Source organism: Eumetopias jubatus, unplaced genomic scaffold (assembly GCF_037043125.1).
Source record: "Eumetopias jubatus isolate StellerSeaLion01/CBP00866 unplaced genomic scaffold, mEumJub1_p1.0 scaffold_9, whole genome shotgun sequence".
Taxonomy (NCBI): Eukaryota; Metazoa; Chordata; class Mammalia; order Carnivora; family Otariidae; genus Eumetopias; species Eumetopias jubatus.
In genome coordinates this window covers 49,005,752-49,022,350 of record NW_028274815.1, presented here as the reverse complement: position 1 = coordinate 49,022,350, position 16,599 = coordinate 49,005,752, and the positions used below count along the sequence as shown (strand labels likewise).

Genomic DNA, 16,599 nt, shown 5'->3' with positions numbered 1-16,599 from the left:
AATATGTGCCCTTCTCATGTGTTCTGTAAACACAGTCCTGTGGTAACGACAAGTCAGCTCTGCAAGAGCCACGGCCAGCACCAAGTTCACTGAGAGAGGGCGAGTAAGCCTTCCAGGTCCTTCCTTTTGGAGGTAGTGGCTGTGAGGGTTCATCCCCATCCCTAGAGGCCCTGCATTTTGGAGCGAGGACCGGGTTCCAGCTCTTGTTTCTCGATGGTTTCCGGCTGTCTAATGGTAATGAAAATCCTGGTAGAAAGTGTGGGAGAGACTTCAGGAAGCTTCAGGCCATCCCTTTATGATGGAGGCCTCCGTTACACTGAAGGAAAATGAACCTTCAAGTCTTGGTTTGCTGTCTGTGAGCAGGAAGGGAATGTCAGTGGACGCAGAGCCCATGGCCGCTGATTCTAAAATAGCCACACTTCATAGATTGTGTGGACCATCTGTGCATCATAGAAATGTAGTCGGCGCAGATAAAAATGAAATATATGTAGATGGGCCAAGAATATCAGACGGCTGGGGTGCCTGGCTGGCTCCGTCGGTTGAGCGTCTGCCTTTGGCTCAGGTGGTGATCTCAGGGTCCTGGGATCAAGCTCTGGTTGGGTTCCTTGCTCGGCGGGGAGTCTGCTTCTCCCTCTCCCCCACCTGCTGGTGCTCTCTCACTCTCCCCCCCTCAAATAAATAATATCTTAAAAAATATACCATTAAGAATATCAGATGGCTGTCAGTCGGGGTATATAAAAAAAATCCTCCCCCTTCCTCTGCCTCCCCCACCGCCCCCAGTTTCAAAAAGTTGAAAGAATTGTATAACGGACGTCCACATACAGACTATCCAGATTCTTCTACATTGATATGTTACTAAATTTGCTTTACCACACTCCTCCATCCTTCTACCCATCAGTGCATCTTGTTTTATTTGATGCATTTGCAAAGTAAATTACAGAAATCAGTTTATTTCAACCCCAAAATTTCAGTATGCACATTACTAACTAGATTTCAATATGTTTTCTTTTTAATATAAAATTGACATACAGTGAGATGACAACTTTTAAGTATCATCTGATGAGTTGACAAATAATGTACAGTTTTAAGACATATATTTAATGCAACCCGCATCAAGAGAGAAGACATATTACCACCAGCCCAGAAAGTTCCCTTGTGCCCCTTCCCAGGCAATCCCTGACCCTGACCGCCAGAAACAATCACTTTTAAATTTACCATGTGTATGAGTTTTGCCTGTTGACCAACGTTCCACAGATCTAGTCATAGGGTATTTACTCTTTTTTTTTTTTAAGTTTTCAATCACTATTTATTACAGTCTTTCCACTGTCCCCATCTCTCCATCATTCTATTCCAATCTCAATTCTCACAGCAACTGTAAGTGGTAACGGAAGCCAGGCAGATTAAAGAAATTGCTTGAACAAGCAGAATTTGTATCCAGGTATACAAGTCATGGTTGCAGTAAGAAATAGATGGCCCATATGCAGATTGGCATCTGGAGCGCTTAATAACTGAACAACGAAGGTGTAGGAAACCAAGGAAGTACTCAGGGAGAGTTCTAGCGTGGCCATTACTATCTCCAGCTCAAAGTGCAGAGGAGGTGGTGCTTATCAGCACACTGTGTGGAAAGAGGACCGTCTTATAGGAACTAGGACTTCTTCCAAGGACATAGCCAGCCATGGTGACTGCGGAGAGGGAGCTAATGGGTTTAGTACCCTGACCACACACCCATCCCTCTTTCTGCTGGTACCCCCCCACCTCCCCCCAACACTGACTCAATATCAATTTATTTATTTTTGGGGGGGTATTTACTCTTTATGCAAGGCTTCATCTATCTATTATACTGTGAGCTTTATCCAGGTTGTGTATATCGGTAGTTCATTCCTTTTTGTTGCTGATTTCATGGTATGTTTGGAAGCCTATATGAGGTGCATATTGATGGACACCTGGGCTGTTTCCAGTTTTCACCCATTAGGACTAAAGCTGCTTTAGACATTTTTGCACAAGCCTCTTCGTGGACTCATGCATTCATTTTCTTGGGTAAACAACTAGGAGTGGAATTTCTGTGTCATAAAGTTTGGTGTGTATTTTATTATAAGAAACTGCCAGATTTTTTCCAAAGTGATCGAACCGTTCCGTTTTATATTTTACACTCCCACCAACAGTGTGAGAGTGCTGCTTGCCCCTTATCCTCACCGATATTTTTGTCTGTACCCTTCCCCTACCTTCTTCTGGGTTTTTGCAGTGCAGAGTTGAATAAAGAAAGCATTTGTTTCTATCTGCCAGGAACTCCTCCTTCTCTGACCTCTCCGTAGGCAGCCCTGCCCTAAGGCATGGCTGTGTGTCTGATTGTGGTGCCCGCTCCAGCCACAGTCCCATCAGCGGGCCTACCACATATGTCACAGGAACCCATCCGGCTCTCAGAGGACAGAACAGTTCTATCCGAAGAGTAAACGCAGGAATAATTGACACTATTTAATGAACACCCACGATGTCTATGCTAGGCGATTTACATAAATAATCTGTTTTATTCCTCACACAAACTCTTTAAGAGAGACATTCCAGTGTAAAAGTAAGGCAGCTGAGGCCAAAGGAAGTGGGTGATTGCCAATGAATGGCAGAGGTGAAGAGGTGAAGAGTTGAAGGATTTAAGCAGAGGGAATCCTAACTCTATGGCTATAACATTTGTAATTTACATCCACTCCTGTTGCTGAACGAAAGTTTCTAGAGCAAATTGGATTATCACCTTTTAAATACATCACAGATAGGGGTTCGCCTGGTACCATTAAAATAAGCTCAAGTACAGCCCAGCTGAGAATCTACTAATATTCAGATGCAATTTCCACTTTAGAAATAAAGTATCTTTGTCATGTCTTTATCTCAATAAGATTGTTTAGATATAAAGATGCCTATTGTAAGGCCCAGTGAGTTGAAGTCTTTGCTGTATTGATCATTTGATACTTCCCCACTTCTCTGAATTGTGAATTATTTTCACAGATGAGTATATCTCTACCATCTAGCCAGGCTGAACTCCCGAGAGAGCAGGGGATGATGATGATGGTGATAATGACAAACTGTAGGTTTATTAAATGCCAACTGCTGTGCTGAGCTCTGTCTTTGAGCAATCTCATTAATTCTGACAGTGACCCAGTGGTAGGCACTATGAACCCCATTTTATAGAAAAACTAGATTTGTTTGATTAGGCACCTTGCCCAAAGTCACATGGTGAGCCAATGGAAGTGCTTGATTTTTAGGCCCGCCCGCTGGGTGTCAATGCCTGGGTGCTTAGCCATACCACGAGAGGTGCATTTTATGTTTCTCTGCCACCCGCTCAGCCCCTCTGCCCCCTGCTAGCGCAGTGCATTCATTCTTCGGCTAGTAACTCAGGCCTGTCTCTTCAGTTTGGTTCCACAGAATCCCCACCAAGGCTGGTCCTCCGTGGGGAAGCAGTATGCTTAAAAATGCCTTGTGCCCCACCTTGGAAGAGTGGAAATTGTCCTGGGGGAGAAAAGGCTTTACACAGATCAAATGATTATAGAATGGTACCCAGTCATATCATGGAAGCACACAATGTAAAGAGAGACTAGGCTGCCAGGGTTGCACAGAGGCTAGTAAGACCCCAAAGGAGCCCTTATCTTGGTTGCTCAGCATTTTATCTGTTAACAGGCATGCCGTGGAGACAGATCAATAACCAGCACACAAGCAAGTTAGTGGATTTATATGGCACTGACAATATAAACCAAAGATTGTATTGATAAGTGGCTTCCTTATAGTAGTAGCTAGAGTTTATTAAACATTTACATGTACCCGGCATTGTGCCAAACACCTTACACATTCATTGCATTGAATCTTGGCCGGACACTGTGTGTGTGTGTGTGTGTGTGTGTGCGCGCGCGTGCACACTCGTGTTTGTGTCCCCGTGCCGTGGGGAGTGGAGGGGAGGTGCTGGCTAGAGAGGTCATTACTATCCCCTTTTAAAAGATGATGAAACTGGACATTTCTAGTAACTTACCTGAATTTGTACAGCTGATTCATACTGAAACAGGATTTGAACTCCCAGTAGGCCTGCCTGAAAATCTGAACACACCCAATGGATTGAAACATGTTTTAATCTTTTGAAGAGTGGTTTCACATCTGTGGAGCGAATGTAACACTTCTGTGACTGGCACGTATTTTGAGCTTAAACACTTCTTGAGTATCAAAACACCAGGGTGGTGCTTTCCGATGGTGTTCTGGGAGCTTTGGGGGCACTTATCAGTGTGTTAATTGTGCTCCAGCCCCCTTCTTTCAGTAGGAGCAGCTCTGTTTTTCTCTAGTTTTATATGTTGGCATTTGGCATCCTATGGCTTAAAATGATTAGAAGGCCAACATCGTAGAAGATCCGTTTACCCCGTTCCTTGACTGTACTAGACATTAGCATTAACTGTGATTTGATACCTTCAATGACATGGAGTTACTTTATTTCTGAGCTACTGAGTGGAGACCAGCATTGTATTCTAATGGAGTAGCTGGGATCTTGGAGCTTAAAAAGAGGCCACCAGACGTGGCAGTGGCGAGCGATTCCAAGTACGCGGGAAATACGTGCCTCAAAGCCTGTGTCTGCCAGAGGTAGTTTTGCTGGATTACCTATCCAGGATCTGGATATTTCTCTTTTGAGTCTTCTTAATTGGAGTCCATGCCATATCATCTTAGAGCAGTCTCTTGCAGTGTGCTAACTAGCACGCATTGGAAAACTAAAGGATAAACAAGGTCTCCAACCCAGAGCTACTCCGGGGAGGCAGAGCGGAATGTTCGGTGAAGTCATCTGGAGCCCCTGGAAATGTTCCTGCTGTGGCAGGGCAGGCAGGAGCTAGTCCCTTTGGGGGCATTGAATTATTAAAGGGTCACTTAGGAACTGGATGTGATAGTATGGGTGTGTGTCTTTGACCTACCTCAAAGTTCAAGGCTCCATGCCTCTGGCATTAGGTGATAAGCGGTGATGTCCTTATGGTTGGATCTAACATGGCCCGGGGGTGACCAGCCATCCTGGTGTGCCTGAGACTTAACTTTAAAGCACCGAAAGTCCCATGTTGGTCTTGGGCAATGGGGTGGTTGACCACCATACATGGCCCTAGAACCCAGGGCTTCATCACTGCTTGGCCTGACTATTTTGCAGCGTCCTCCTCACCAGTGTCCCTGGCACTAGACTCATCATCCACAGTGCTACTAAAACCCTCTTGAAAACAAAGCTGACCCTGTGCTTAAAATCCAGAGTCCTTGGCTTTGGCATTTGCTACATGCAGGTGGCCGTGTTGTAGGAGCCCTACGTTGCAGCCACTCCTGAACATGCCATGAACTTCCATACCCTTATATATGTCACCTTTTCCCTGTCTGGCAACTTCATACCAGCATTCAGACGTGGCTAGAACTCTTCCTTGTCCGAGCAAAGCCATTCATTCCTTCTATCATGGACTCGCCACTGTGCATCTAAGTGCTCCCTTTCTCACCCTCTGGTCAGGGACTGGGTTTGCATACAGCACCAGTTAGCCGAGAAGCTCTTAGTACTATGTTCAGTGCTCAGTGTTGAAGTAGCTGATTGCAGAATGTGAAATATTTTGTTGGTAGGTCCTAGAATAGATTCTGTGTTTGACTCTTTAAAATAGTGATTTTTTAAAAAACATTTCTTTAGTAGTGGACCCCATTCCCAACTTTAAACAGAATGAAATCTTATGTAGAAGCCCATTATTTAAGACAGTAATGGTAAGGGAAAGATATAAAATTGGAAGTGAGTCGGTGGGAGGTGAGGTTGTGCCTTAATTGGCCTTCCTTAACTCGAGAAGAGCTTGCCACCTGCAAGGATCCCCAGAACTCCGGGAACACTGAGTAAAAGCCTCTTGTTCAAAAAGAGGCTTCTAGAGCCAGTTCTGAAAAAGTTCTGGGGCAGGGGGGCCGGGCTCTGGCTCCAACCTTGAACAGGCAGGGCGCTGCCCCTTCTGGACATAGTTGCCTATGACAAAGGGCACTGCTGCTTCAAAACACAAAACCAGACCCAACCTGTTTGCAAGTCACTCTTCGAGCTCCAAGTACCTGATGGAAGGAACAGGTGGTGAGCTATTTTAATTAGTGGCAAGTACCTACTGATTGAGAATAGATCCTGCTAGAAAATCCAACTGGCCCTTGCCTCTCCTTCCTCAAAAATTGCGTGGACATTGCCAGATGCAGGCCACTTACTTCTGTGTTATTAACAATGCTGAAGTTACGGCCTGCTTAGACCCGTTACTGATGTCTCATCGGCGAACCTCATGGTGACTGTCATGTTCAGGCGGCCAGTCTGATCCATTCTAGTCCTCCTCAGCCTTTCGCTGAGACAGGTGAATTCCCAGAAGACATTGAAACACTTTTATCTTGCTGACCTTAGTATTCGATAAGAGCCTCACCGAAAGTGGGCAGAATGGTAGTCCAGGATGGGGAATGAGTCAGCAAACACACTCCGCCATACAGAGCAACTTGGATCTTAACTGTTGGGCAATTTGATGGAGGGTGGCACGACCTAATGCTCCTATTGCCCGTTCCTCTTAACCGTGGGCCAGCAGTGCTGGGTTGAGTCATTGCTTTCTTATAGAAGAGGGTTGGTACCCCTTCTCTTGTCTGGTTTTGGGGGGGATGCTTTTAATGAGGAGGACCTTTGGCAGAGAGGGCTTGGTAGGAACAGAGGTTCCATGTGATTGTGGGAGATGGCAGCAATTTGTGGCTACCAAAAAAGACTGTATCAACAAGCTTTAAAGATCCTGGGCTCCTGGGGGAGAAGGGCATGTCACCTCCATCCAGTGGATGTGTGTCTGCCACCACCCACTCATGTCTCAGAGCGCTTGGCCATCCAGTAGCCCTGGGGGAGGGAGGGACGGACTGCAGTTACTGATAAAGATTAGGGCGTCTTTGCTTTCTTTTTCACCACTTTATGGCTTATTTGCCTCGTTCTAGATTCTGTGCCAGACCCTCCTCATCTTCCAGGAACAAGAGACATGGGTGTGGTGCAGTGGAATAAGCATGGGCTTTGGGGTCAGATGGACTTGGTTCAAACCCAGCAGTCATTTACCCCTGTGTGACCTTAAACCAAATGACTGAACTTCTAAACCACAGTGTCACTTCCTCTTCCACCCAGGCCAGCTTGGAGGCTGCTGGTGACCTCTGGGCTTTATGCTCTTGGTGTTGTTAATGAAGAATTCCTTATTTGGGGATTTACAACTTTCCCATGAGGAGCCTCCTTGCTCATCCCAGTAGAAAACTTTGCTGGAGAACCAGACCTAAATTTGAATCTTGGTTTCAATTACTTGACCTGAGTCTTGGATTTTTTCATTTGGAAAATTGGTATTATGATGCCCCATAGGGTTGCTGAAGATCGATGAGATAATGCTTATAAACAAAGTGACCATCACTTAAATGTTTTTCTTCCATTAAAAACACCTATGTGTTGGGCCCTCAAAAACTAAACCCTCCCCACACCTGCCTCTTTCCATTGTTTTATTACCACAGTAATCCAGATGCCAGTGATGAAGTTGGAACTCTGTCCCAAGGGACGAGAGAGATGAAGACAGGGTTTTGGGCTTTGTTTTCCAAAAAAAGTCCCATTAAAAAATCTAGAAAATGGGAGCTGGGGAATTAGCTCAAATGGTAGAGCACTTGCTTAGCATGTGAGAGCTAGCAGGATCGATGCCTGCATTCTCCACAGCTGAATTTTATGCAGGGAGGGCCCTGCCCATCTGGGTCAGTTTACCCCAAAATGGCAGCTGTGCAGTGAGTAGCTGGGTGCCCCTAGTGGGGTCCCTACCCCAAGGGAGAGGTGGGGTGGGGATGGGGCCTTAAACAACAACAACAAAAAAGAAAATATATGAATTTGGTCTTTCCAATACACTTTGAAACTTTGCTTCCTTCATTTTAGCAGTGGTGGTGGCCGCATTCAGGAGGAATTGGGGAGAGTTAGGAAAGGTGGCAAACTCATGTAATCTTTAGAATTTGTACAGATACAACATAAAACCCAGAAACCATAAATATTTTGGCAACATAAAAATTAAATGTTTCTGCATGGCAAAAATACCACAAAGTAAAAAGACAGACATTCAACTGGAAAAAATGATAATAAATATATAACCAATAAGACTAATTTCTTTAATATGCAAAGAGCTCTTTTAGGTAATTAAAGTAATGAATGTGTGTTTTTTTTTTAAAGATTTTATTTATCTGTCAGAGAGAGCACAAGCAGGGGGAGCGGCAGAGGCAGAGGGAGAAGCAGGCTCCCTCCTGAGCTAAAGGCAGTCGCTTAACCGACTGAGCCACCCAGGTGTCCCTGAATGTATTGTTTAAAAAGGCAAAGATGTGAATAGGAAGTTCACAGAACAAGGAATTCAAAAGGCCAGTCAGCAATTCAAAATGTGTAACCTTACACAATAGAAGGAAACCCAGTTTAAAAATGAGATACCACTTTGAGCAAGGGGGTTGGCAAAGATTAATTGCCACATAACATAAGACCTTGGTGAGAACAAAACTCAGCTGTTGGTTTGCGGGAATATCGTTGAGAACTTTCCGGCATGAACTTGTAGGCAATATCTTCCAAATTAAAAGCATACATCCTAAGAACCAGCAATTCCAACTCCTTTCTCTGAATGTGTCTGTTAATAGCCTCTGCTGTCTTTATAAAATAAATGTGCCTAAGGACACCCAAGAAACATTAGTAATGATTACTTTTGGTGTGTGGAGAAGAAAAGAGAGATTTGATTTTAATTTTTCCCCCTTTTGTATTGTTTGAGCTTTTTAAGAAATCAGATGTTTATATTTTACTACTTTTAGAAAGTTAGTGTTCCAGACATAACAGCATGCTCAACAATGAAAGAGACCTTATTACCTCAGATCTGACGGTTTCATATTATAAATTGGTTGGTACTCAAACATTTTGTTTAACAAATGAACCATCAATGAGCAAATGCAATAGGAGGTGTTTTCTTAAAATGTTGTCTCAGATAGCAGCCATAATTCAGCAGAATGATCTCTCTGGACCTTACTGGGTCCTCTGTCACATGGCTGTGCACTTGCTTAAGAAACCTACTGTAAGCACGTTTTCCTGCCCCAGAGCCTTGCTCCCACCCGTCCAGTTTGATGGTCCCAGGCACATAGATGTGATGCTCCTTCACGCCCCATCACACACTCCCACGCTGTCTGCGCTGGGCTTCTGGAATGTCCTGGAAGGTTCACAGTAGAGGTGGGACTTGCACAATGAGTAGGTGTAGGTGGGGATTGGAGGGGCTGAGAAGAACTACATGATCAACCAAAGGGGAAAGAGTGGACAGTGGCCGTTTATTGACGGCTTACTGTGAGCCTACATATTCACACATAATATGTTCTGTATTTCGTGTCAGCCTCATGACCCCTGGGAGAAGTCAGTATTATGGGCCCTGTTCTACAGGGGAGATGACATGCTTAGAGGCCACATAGGGAGTGAAGCAGCTGAGCTGGAAATCAAATCAAAGCCTGTTTGCCCATTGCTGAAGGCCCAGCTCTTCACCCCTGCTCTACAGGGGCCTCTCATGCACGGTGTGGAGCTGGGCACCAGGAGAATGGTCTGTCCACTGTCCCAAGGGGGGTCACCTTAGGATTTAGCTCTAGGAGTCATGGTGCTGGGCCTGCCCCAGAGATACTAGACCCTGGAAAGCATCCAGTCCTAGGCTGTGGTAATTGTGATCCTGTGTGTTTGCAGACGGGGGTGCCGGGGAGGAGGGATGCCGAGAGAAATGTCTGTTCCGGTGGAGTCTGAAAAGAAAGCAAGGGATGACATTCCTTCCTGGGAACGGAGGTCGGGCTGGCCTTGAATCATGACCCCTGTGGTCGCCGATTCAGCGCATTGCGTGTGTCCTAGGCTGCAGAGTGCTGAGGCAGGCAGTTCGTCTTTGATTTTCCTTTTCATCCCCCATGACAACCACCACATAGCTTTTCCTGCAGTCTGGCTGGGTTCCCACTACCAGGAGAGGCTCAGAACTGGAGTGCCTGGAAAAGTTGCCCATGGCCACAAGAAGGGCCGAGTCACCCCTGGTGGGGTTGAGGTTACTCCAACTATCGAGCACCTGTAGCTAGTGGGGTTGGGAGGCTCTCCAGATGTCAGGGAGGGGACAGGGAATTAGCGCCCCTGAGGAGGAACACTGGAGTCACTGGGACAGATGCCAATGACTTTTCTTGGACAGGTTCCTTCAGTCCCCACTGGTGAGGGTGATTTTGCTTTTCAGTCTGAGAGGCGGCCCTAACTGTGAAGCCCAGAGGTCTCCAGTGTGAGGACTGGGCCGTGAGTGGATGCCTGGATGGCTTGTTTCTAGTACTTACAGAGTGTGTCCTAAGTTCTTGGCACCGTGTTGGGTAGTTGAGGCACATTATCTAGTTTTTTGCCTCACAACAACCCCCTGAAGTCAATGACGTTCCCATTTCAGAGGTGAGGCGGCCGAGCCTCAGGAACTTGGCACGGCCAAAACGTGGCCAGATACCAGACAAAGGTAATGTGGGCTCCAGAGCCAGGCTGTGCATGTCGCCACTACCAGACCACGGGTGTGTGGAGGCAAGTCCCACAGAATCTTGGCTGGATGACACCCCTTTCCCCCAAGTTGCCCCTTCGGACTGTAGAGGCTATGGGTAGTGCCCTCAGGGAGCTGAGCGGAAATAGCTTTTCTCAGGGCCAAACAGTTAACTGCTGCTCAGAGGGCCTGGGCGCAGAATGGACCCTTGTTGGCTCATTTCGGTCAGAGCGTTTCCCTGCCCCGCTGGTCCATGCTGCCTTAGCTTCAGTGGCCAGTCACCCAGTGGGAAACGGGCTGAGCATTGACAAACATGCCAATAAGAGAATTCCCTAGGAAATAACACTGTATCCTTCCGAGACGTTGTGTGGCAGGGCCGTGGAAAACTGGTGGAGCTTTGCTCGTAGGGGAAGGCTGCTGAGAGGGTGAGCCCACCTCCCCGAGCCCTTGCCAGCCCCGCCAGCCCCCAGCCCTGGCCGGGCCTCTGCGCCTCTTCAGCACTTCTCTTCCGTGCCATACAATGGAGCATGTCCCTGCAGCCAGCTGTATTATTGTCTAGAAGCTGGATGTTTCTTGTCTACACTGCTTGTTTCCTGGGGAGAAGGGATAGTGCCTTCCTGGTGACACCTGAAGATCTTCACCCACTTGTGTTTGTGGACTCTCCCCGTCCCCCCTCTACCCCAGCTCTGGGGCCTGTCTGAGTGGAACAGCTGAGTGGATACCTTTGGGTCAGCATTCTCTCACATTCTAATAAGCCTGGGATCTTTTTGGGGGGCACCTGATTGGCTGATTTGCTAGGCCTCTTAATTTATAGCTATTTGGACCCCATTCACTTCATCACATGACCCTCTCATCCTGCCACAAGACATTGCCATCATTGTACGCAGACATTGAAAAGTAAATTCTGTATGGGGACCACTATTTGACTGAAAGCCCAGGGCCCCATAGGCCTATAGCGGTGCCCTGGGTGTCCTGGGGGCATGAGGAACAAAACTGAGGTGTGGACTCCTGGGAGAGGGCCTGAAGGGCCCCTTGAGCCTATGGGGACTTGGCTGAAAGCCCCCGAAATAACTGAGCTCTTGTGAGGGGGCGGGCACCTCATAATTGGGTGTAGGACTGTATCGTTGTTTGCGTGAATTCTTAAAAGTAATATAAAAGTGCTTAGCATGACGAAACAGAATCAGACCATACATAAACGTCTGTGGTAAAAAGTAAGAACCACTGGCCACCCCGTCACTGGGAGGTGACTAGTGTTTATGGAGGGACTCATGGGTTTTAAGTCTTGGCCTCTGGGAGGATCTTATCTTTCCGGAACTCATAACAGTCCCTTGTCTCTGCAGAACACGGAGAGTTCCTGGCTCTGGACCTCGGAGGGACAAACTTCCGTGTGCTTTGGGTAAGAGTAACAGACAATGGGCTCCAGAAGGTCGAGATGGAGAACCAGATCTATGCCATCCCCGAGGACCTCATGAGAGGCAGCGGCACCCAGGTAGGACCCTCCTCAGAGTGGCCACTGGGGCTCTGGGCCCCACAGGCGCAGATGCTGCCCTTTCTCTGGTCTGGAGGGAGGAGACCCTGACTGAGGCTCAGATTTTCCGTCTTCTCCCTGCCTGGTGATCCCTTTCTATGGCTGGAGGTTGAGTGAGGCATCTCCATTAGGAGAAGTACACACGGACCAGAGAGCCGGGAGCATGTGTGTGAGACCCCAGGGTCTGGATGGGCCGCAGCGGGTGGTGTTTTGGTTTGCCGTGTCTTTGGAGGTCTGCTTGCACGGGCTGACTAGTGATGAAAGCCTGCTGTCGGGAGGTCGGACCCACCCTGCTGGACACCTGTGGTTAGTGGTGCCATCAAATGGCAGGTCAGAACACACGATTGTGGTCTGATATTCCCGCCTGCTACTGTGGTCGTTCTGCAGCCCTCTGTCTCACACTTGTTACCACAGCATCATAGGAAGATGGAACTTGGCCCTTCAGCTTTGTGGTTATTTGCTCTTTCTCTTCTTGCCTATCTAAAACAGAAGAGGCATTGCACACAGGGGTGGAAGCCTACTGAGAAAACATCAAAATCCAGCTTTGGGGTGTCTGTCCCAGCTGGTACTGCAGTGGGCACCGTGTGCTTCCACATTGCCCCAAATCATGCTTAGTCATCCCCATATCTCTGTGGCTTCTAGAGCATCTAGACAGTAAAAGGAGTGGATAGAGAAGAAATATGAAATCCAAGTAAGAATCCTCTCAGTAATAGCCAGGAAAAAAGGAGAAAGGAGGGAATTGCACTGTGGTAATCTCCAAACATGTATTGAGCTTCTCCTGTGCATGGGGCAGTGACCCTTGCTGGGAATCAAAGATTCCCGGCCTGTCCTCTCCTGGGCTTACCGCACAGCTGGACCACCAGGACACAGAGAAAGCAATAACGTGTTGAAGTGGATGAGTAACCCTCAGGAGGTGCTGACACACGATGACCTGTTGTGTGACAGGCAGAGCAAAGGCTTTTTGCCTGCATTTCTTTTTATCGTCACACTGGCCCTATGAGGCTGAGTGCCTCTGTTATCTCACTTTATGGATGTCGAATTGGGTTTTCAAAGACTGAGTGACTTGGCCTTAGATCATAGGGGTGGGAAGGGCCAGAGTCACAACACAAAGCCAGACTGATGTGTTTGCACAGTTCTCGGGGTCTCCGTCCACTAGGTAGGCTGTGTGATGCGGTCCATGTGAGTGTTACGTCCTGGAATTAGGCGACATGGTGGTCCTGGATCCCAACACCCTGCCCCTGCTTCCAGAGTAGTAGGCCCTCCCTGAAGGCACTGGTGCTCCTGCACACATGAAGTCCTGTGGCGCAGGCCCTCTGGGGCCTCTCCCTCTCTCAAGAGTTCCCCCAGGAGAGCCCTCCTACAGAGGGGACTCTTCCTGCCACCGCTCCAGAAGTATCTTGCCGGTTGGTGGGTGACAGCCACTGGTCCAGCATGATTCTCTGCTCTCGGGTGTCCAGGGAGACTGGTCTCCCCTTTCAGCTGCTCTGCAAAAACCTTCCTTGGGATGTTCTTCTGGTTCCTTCTTCAGCTGCTTATCCGTCCATGGGTTGGAATCACTGAAGACATTCCTGGATGATGGCACTTCTGTAAGGATGACTCCCAGCTTGTGTGCTGGTTAGTCTTGCTGATTTTCTCTCCAGCATGTACTCAATAAAAGAGCGAATAGAGGACATGAAATCCAATAAGATGCCGTGCCAAAGTGGTCACCTTTTTAGGCCTTAGGGTTTAGAAAGGTGGAGCCTTCTTATTCCTGGTGTACTGTTCTTCCCACCATACTGGGTCCCCTCTTCAAAAGGGAATTTCAGACCAAGAGGAGGACATGTGGGGGAGAGACTGCCGTTAGAGTCTTTATTTGTCCCTGGGGACAGCTCTGAGGGTAAACCTGCTTTCCTTGTTTTCATGCTGGGGTTGAACAAGGGAGGTGAAGTCCCTGAGACTGTGGGATTTTAGCTCTATGGGGGTGGTCACATAGCTCCAGTATACATAAACAATGTGTTAGTCCAAATTTAAAAAAAAAAAAAGTGAGACCCATCTGGAAGAAACTATAAAGCTATTGTGATATTTTATAAGTTTTGAATAAATGGAAAATTGCTATATAAAAATGAAACATAAAACTAGAAGAAAGTATAGGTGTTTATTTCACCCTAAGGAAGGGAAAGAATACTGTGCTTAAAAGCAGAAAACAATTGGTCAAAAGACTGGAAGAAAATTCATAGTGGCCCTTTTAAAGATTTTTTTTTTAATATTTTATTTATTTATTGAGAGAGAGAGCAAGCATGAGTGGGGTGGAGGGACAGAGGGAGAGGGAGAAGCAGACTCTGTGCTGAGCAGGGAGCCTGACGCGGCGCTCGATCCCAGGACCCGGAGATCCTGACCTGAGCTGAAGGCAGATGCTCAACCGACTGAGCCTCCCAGGTGCCCCTATAGTGGCTATTTTAGTGGTGGAATTACTTTTTCCCTATATTTTCCTTTTCTTTTGGATAATAGGTGTCAATCTTTTAATTGGAGGAAAACAAATGGATTTTAAACATAAAATTTAGTTAAGATCAAGACCAAATCACCAAGCCCTGAACTTGCAGATTTCTGAAGATCTGTGAACTCTGGCAGTACGGATCCCTGGATAAAATCTGTCTTCTAGCACACGAACTTCCACTTGAGAGCAGTGAATTACAAATTGTAATAGCAGCCACTTTAGATGTTTAAAGTGTATCTTGTGGGAAGGGGAGTGAGCAGTCTCAGACCAATAAGGAAAAGGAATCCTTTTCTAACCTCATGAAATGGCGCCCTTTGAGCCTTTTTATGGCAGGAAGGTGTTAGCTCTTTCTCCCAGTATCTTATCCTTAGATCATCAGCTAATAGAAGAGGAGATAGTCTTCCAATTAAGGGAGCAGATAGTCACCTCTTCCCTTGTGTTAAAGAGGCATAGGTTCTTCTGAGCACTGTCCAGTAGAACTTTTCGCAATGTATCTGCCCCTTGCAAATATGTTAGCTACTAGCTAGCTACTGGTGGCATTGAACACTTGAAATATGGCTAGTGTGATTGAGGAAGTGACTATTACATTTTTTAAGATTCTAAGTGATTAAGATAACCACAGATGGCCAGTAGCTACTGTATAAGTTAGTACCCCTTCACTGCCTCTTCTTGTTGGTAGCACAATTGGAAAGGGAGCAGTGGATCGGGGCTGGATGAGGGAAACCATTTTGCTTTTCCCCTTTCCTAAGCTCCCCCTCCCTTCATCTCTGATGATTGGCCTTCTCTCTTTACACAGCTTCTGCCACTTCCTTTGTTTGGATAAAGACTATTTTTAGTGAACATCATTTTGACTAGACTACCAGGAAGAAGGTGCTGGGAATTTGGTCATACTGTAAATTTTGTCTCTGGTCAGCTTCCCAACCGAAGAACAGAACTTGTTGAGTATCTGTCTAGAAACCTTATGTACATATTAAAATACTTGACTTCTTCTCAGGGTAGTTGACACTTATGTATTGGTGATCCTCTTTGCAACAGAGCCTTGTTGTTGCCTAGCCTTTGCTCTTGAGAATGTTTTGGTTTGGAGATTGAGGGTTTCAGCATCAGCTGAGGTTAATTTTGCATGTGACCAGACAGGGACAGGATCAATGCAGGAAGTTGTTACAGCTGGCCCCCTTCTAGATGGGGTGGCCTTGTCTTCCTGGATTGCTCCCAGGAAGCATACCTCAGACATCTGGGGAGCCAGTGGGGCTCCTAGTCTACTCTGCCACCCCCAACCTCTCAGTTCCTTTGTAAATGCAAATACTTTTTGTTAGTGCAGTGGTTCTCAAAGCACTGCTTCAGGATCACCTGGAGGGCCCCACCCCTACAGTTTCTGATTCAGCAGGTTTGGATTTGGACCCTAGAATTTACATTTATAACATGATGGTGGTGATGTTGCTGGTCCAGGACCAGCAACCCCTGGGAACCCCTGGTTTAGTGGAATCCTCCTTGCTTCTGTCCAGAGAGGAAAAGGTATATTCTCATCCACCCCCCTTGGCTTTTAGATTTTGCCATCTGGTCAACCTGGCTCTTGGCATCTACTTGGTCTCTTTGGACTCTGCTTACTTTTTGTACCAGAATGCCCCTGGCCTCAGCCTGTAAGCATCTGGAGGGGGTCACTGCCTCTCTTTGGGAATGCTGAATGGGAAAGAAGGAAGCCATGGGCCTGTGGGCCTTGGGACTGATTGAAAGCCTGGATAATTGTAAATACAGCTTTTTCTTAGGAGCTGTGGGTCCTGCTTGGCATGGTCACAGTTATAAGGCTGCCCATCCACAAAACCCTATTTATTCTTCAGTGCTCTTCATGGATTCACTTGGTGTTTTCATTTTGAAGTTAGAAAACAAAGATAACTTCTTTAAATGTTCCTGGGAAATGACTTTTCCAGAATGGAAGAAAAATATAAGACTTATTTTTGTTAAGTTCATTCATAGAATGCTAACAGAATGTCCCATTCCCTCCCTAATCACAAGAGACAGGGATGCTAGAATACTTCTTGGCAGTGAGATGGGCTGCCCTCCCTGGCAAGACAGTC

The 16,599-nt window shown here is 46.8% G+C and overlaps 1 protein-coding gene across 1 annotated transcript in view; it reads left to right on the top strand.

Annotated features, from left to right (window-relative positions):
- The window catches only part of HK2 (hexokinase 2), a 63,031-nt gene that overhangs the window by 23,937 nt on the left and 22,495 nt on the right, over positions 1–16,599 (top strand). The window contains exon 3 of the mRNA XM_028116332.2: positions 11,867–12,015. Within this exon, the coding sequence (XP_027972133.1) occupies positions 11,867–12,015 (149 nt within the window). The remainder of the gene's footprint in view (positions 1–11,866; positions 12,016–16,599) is intronic.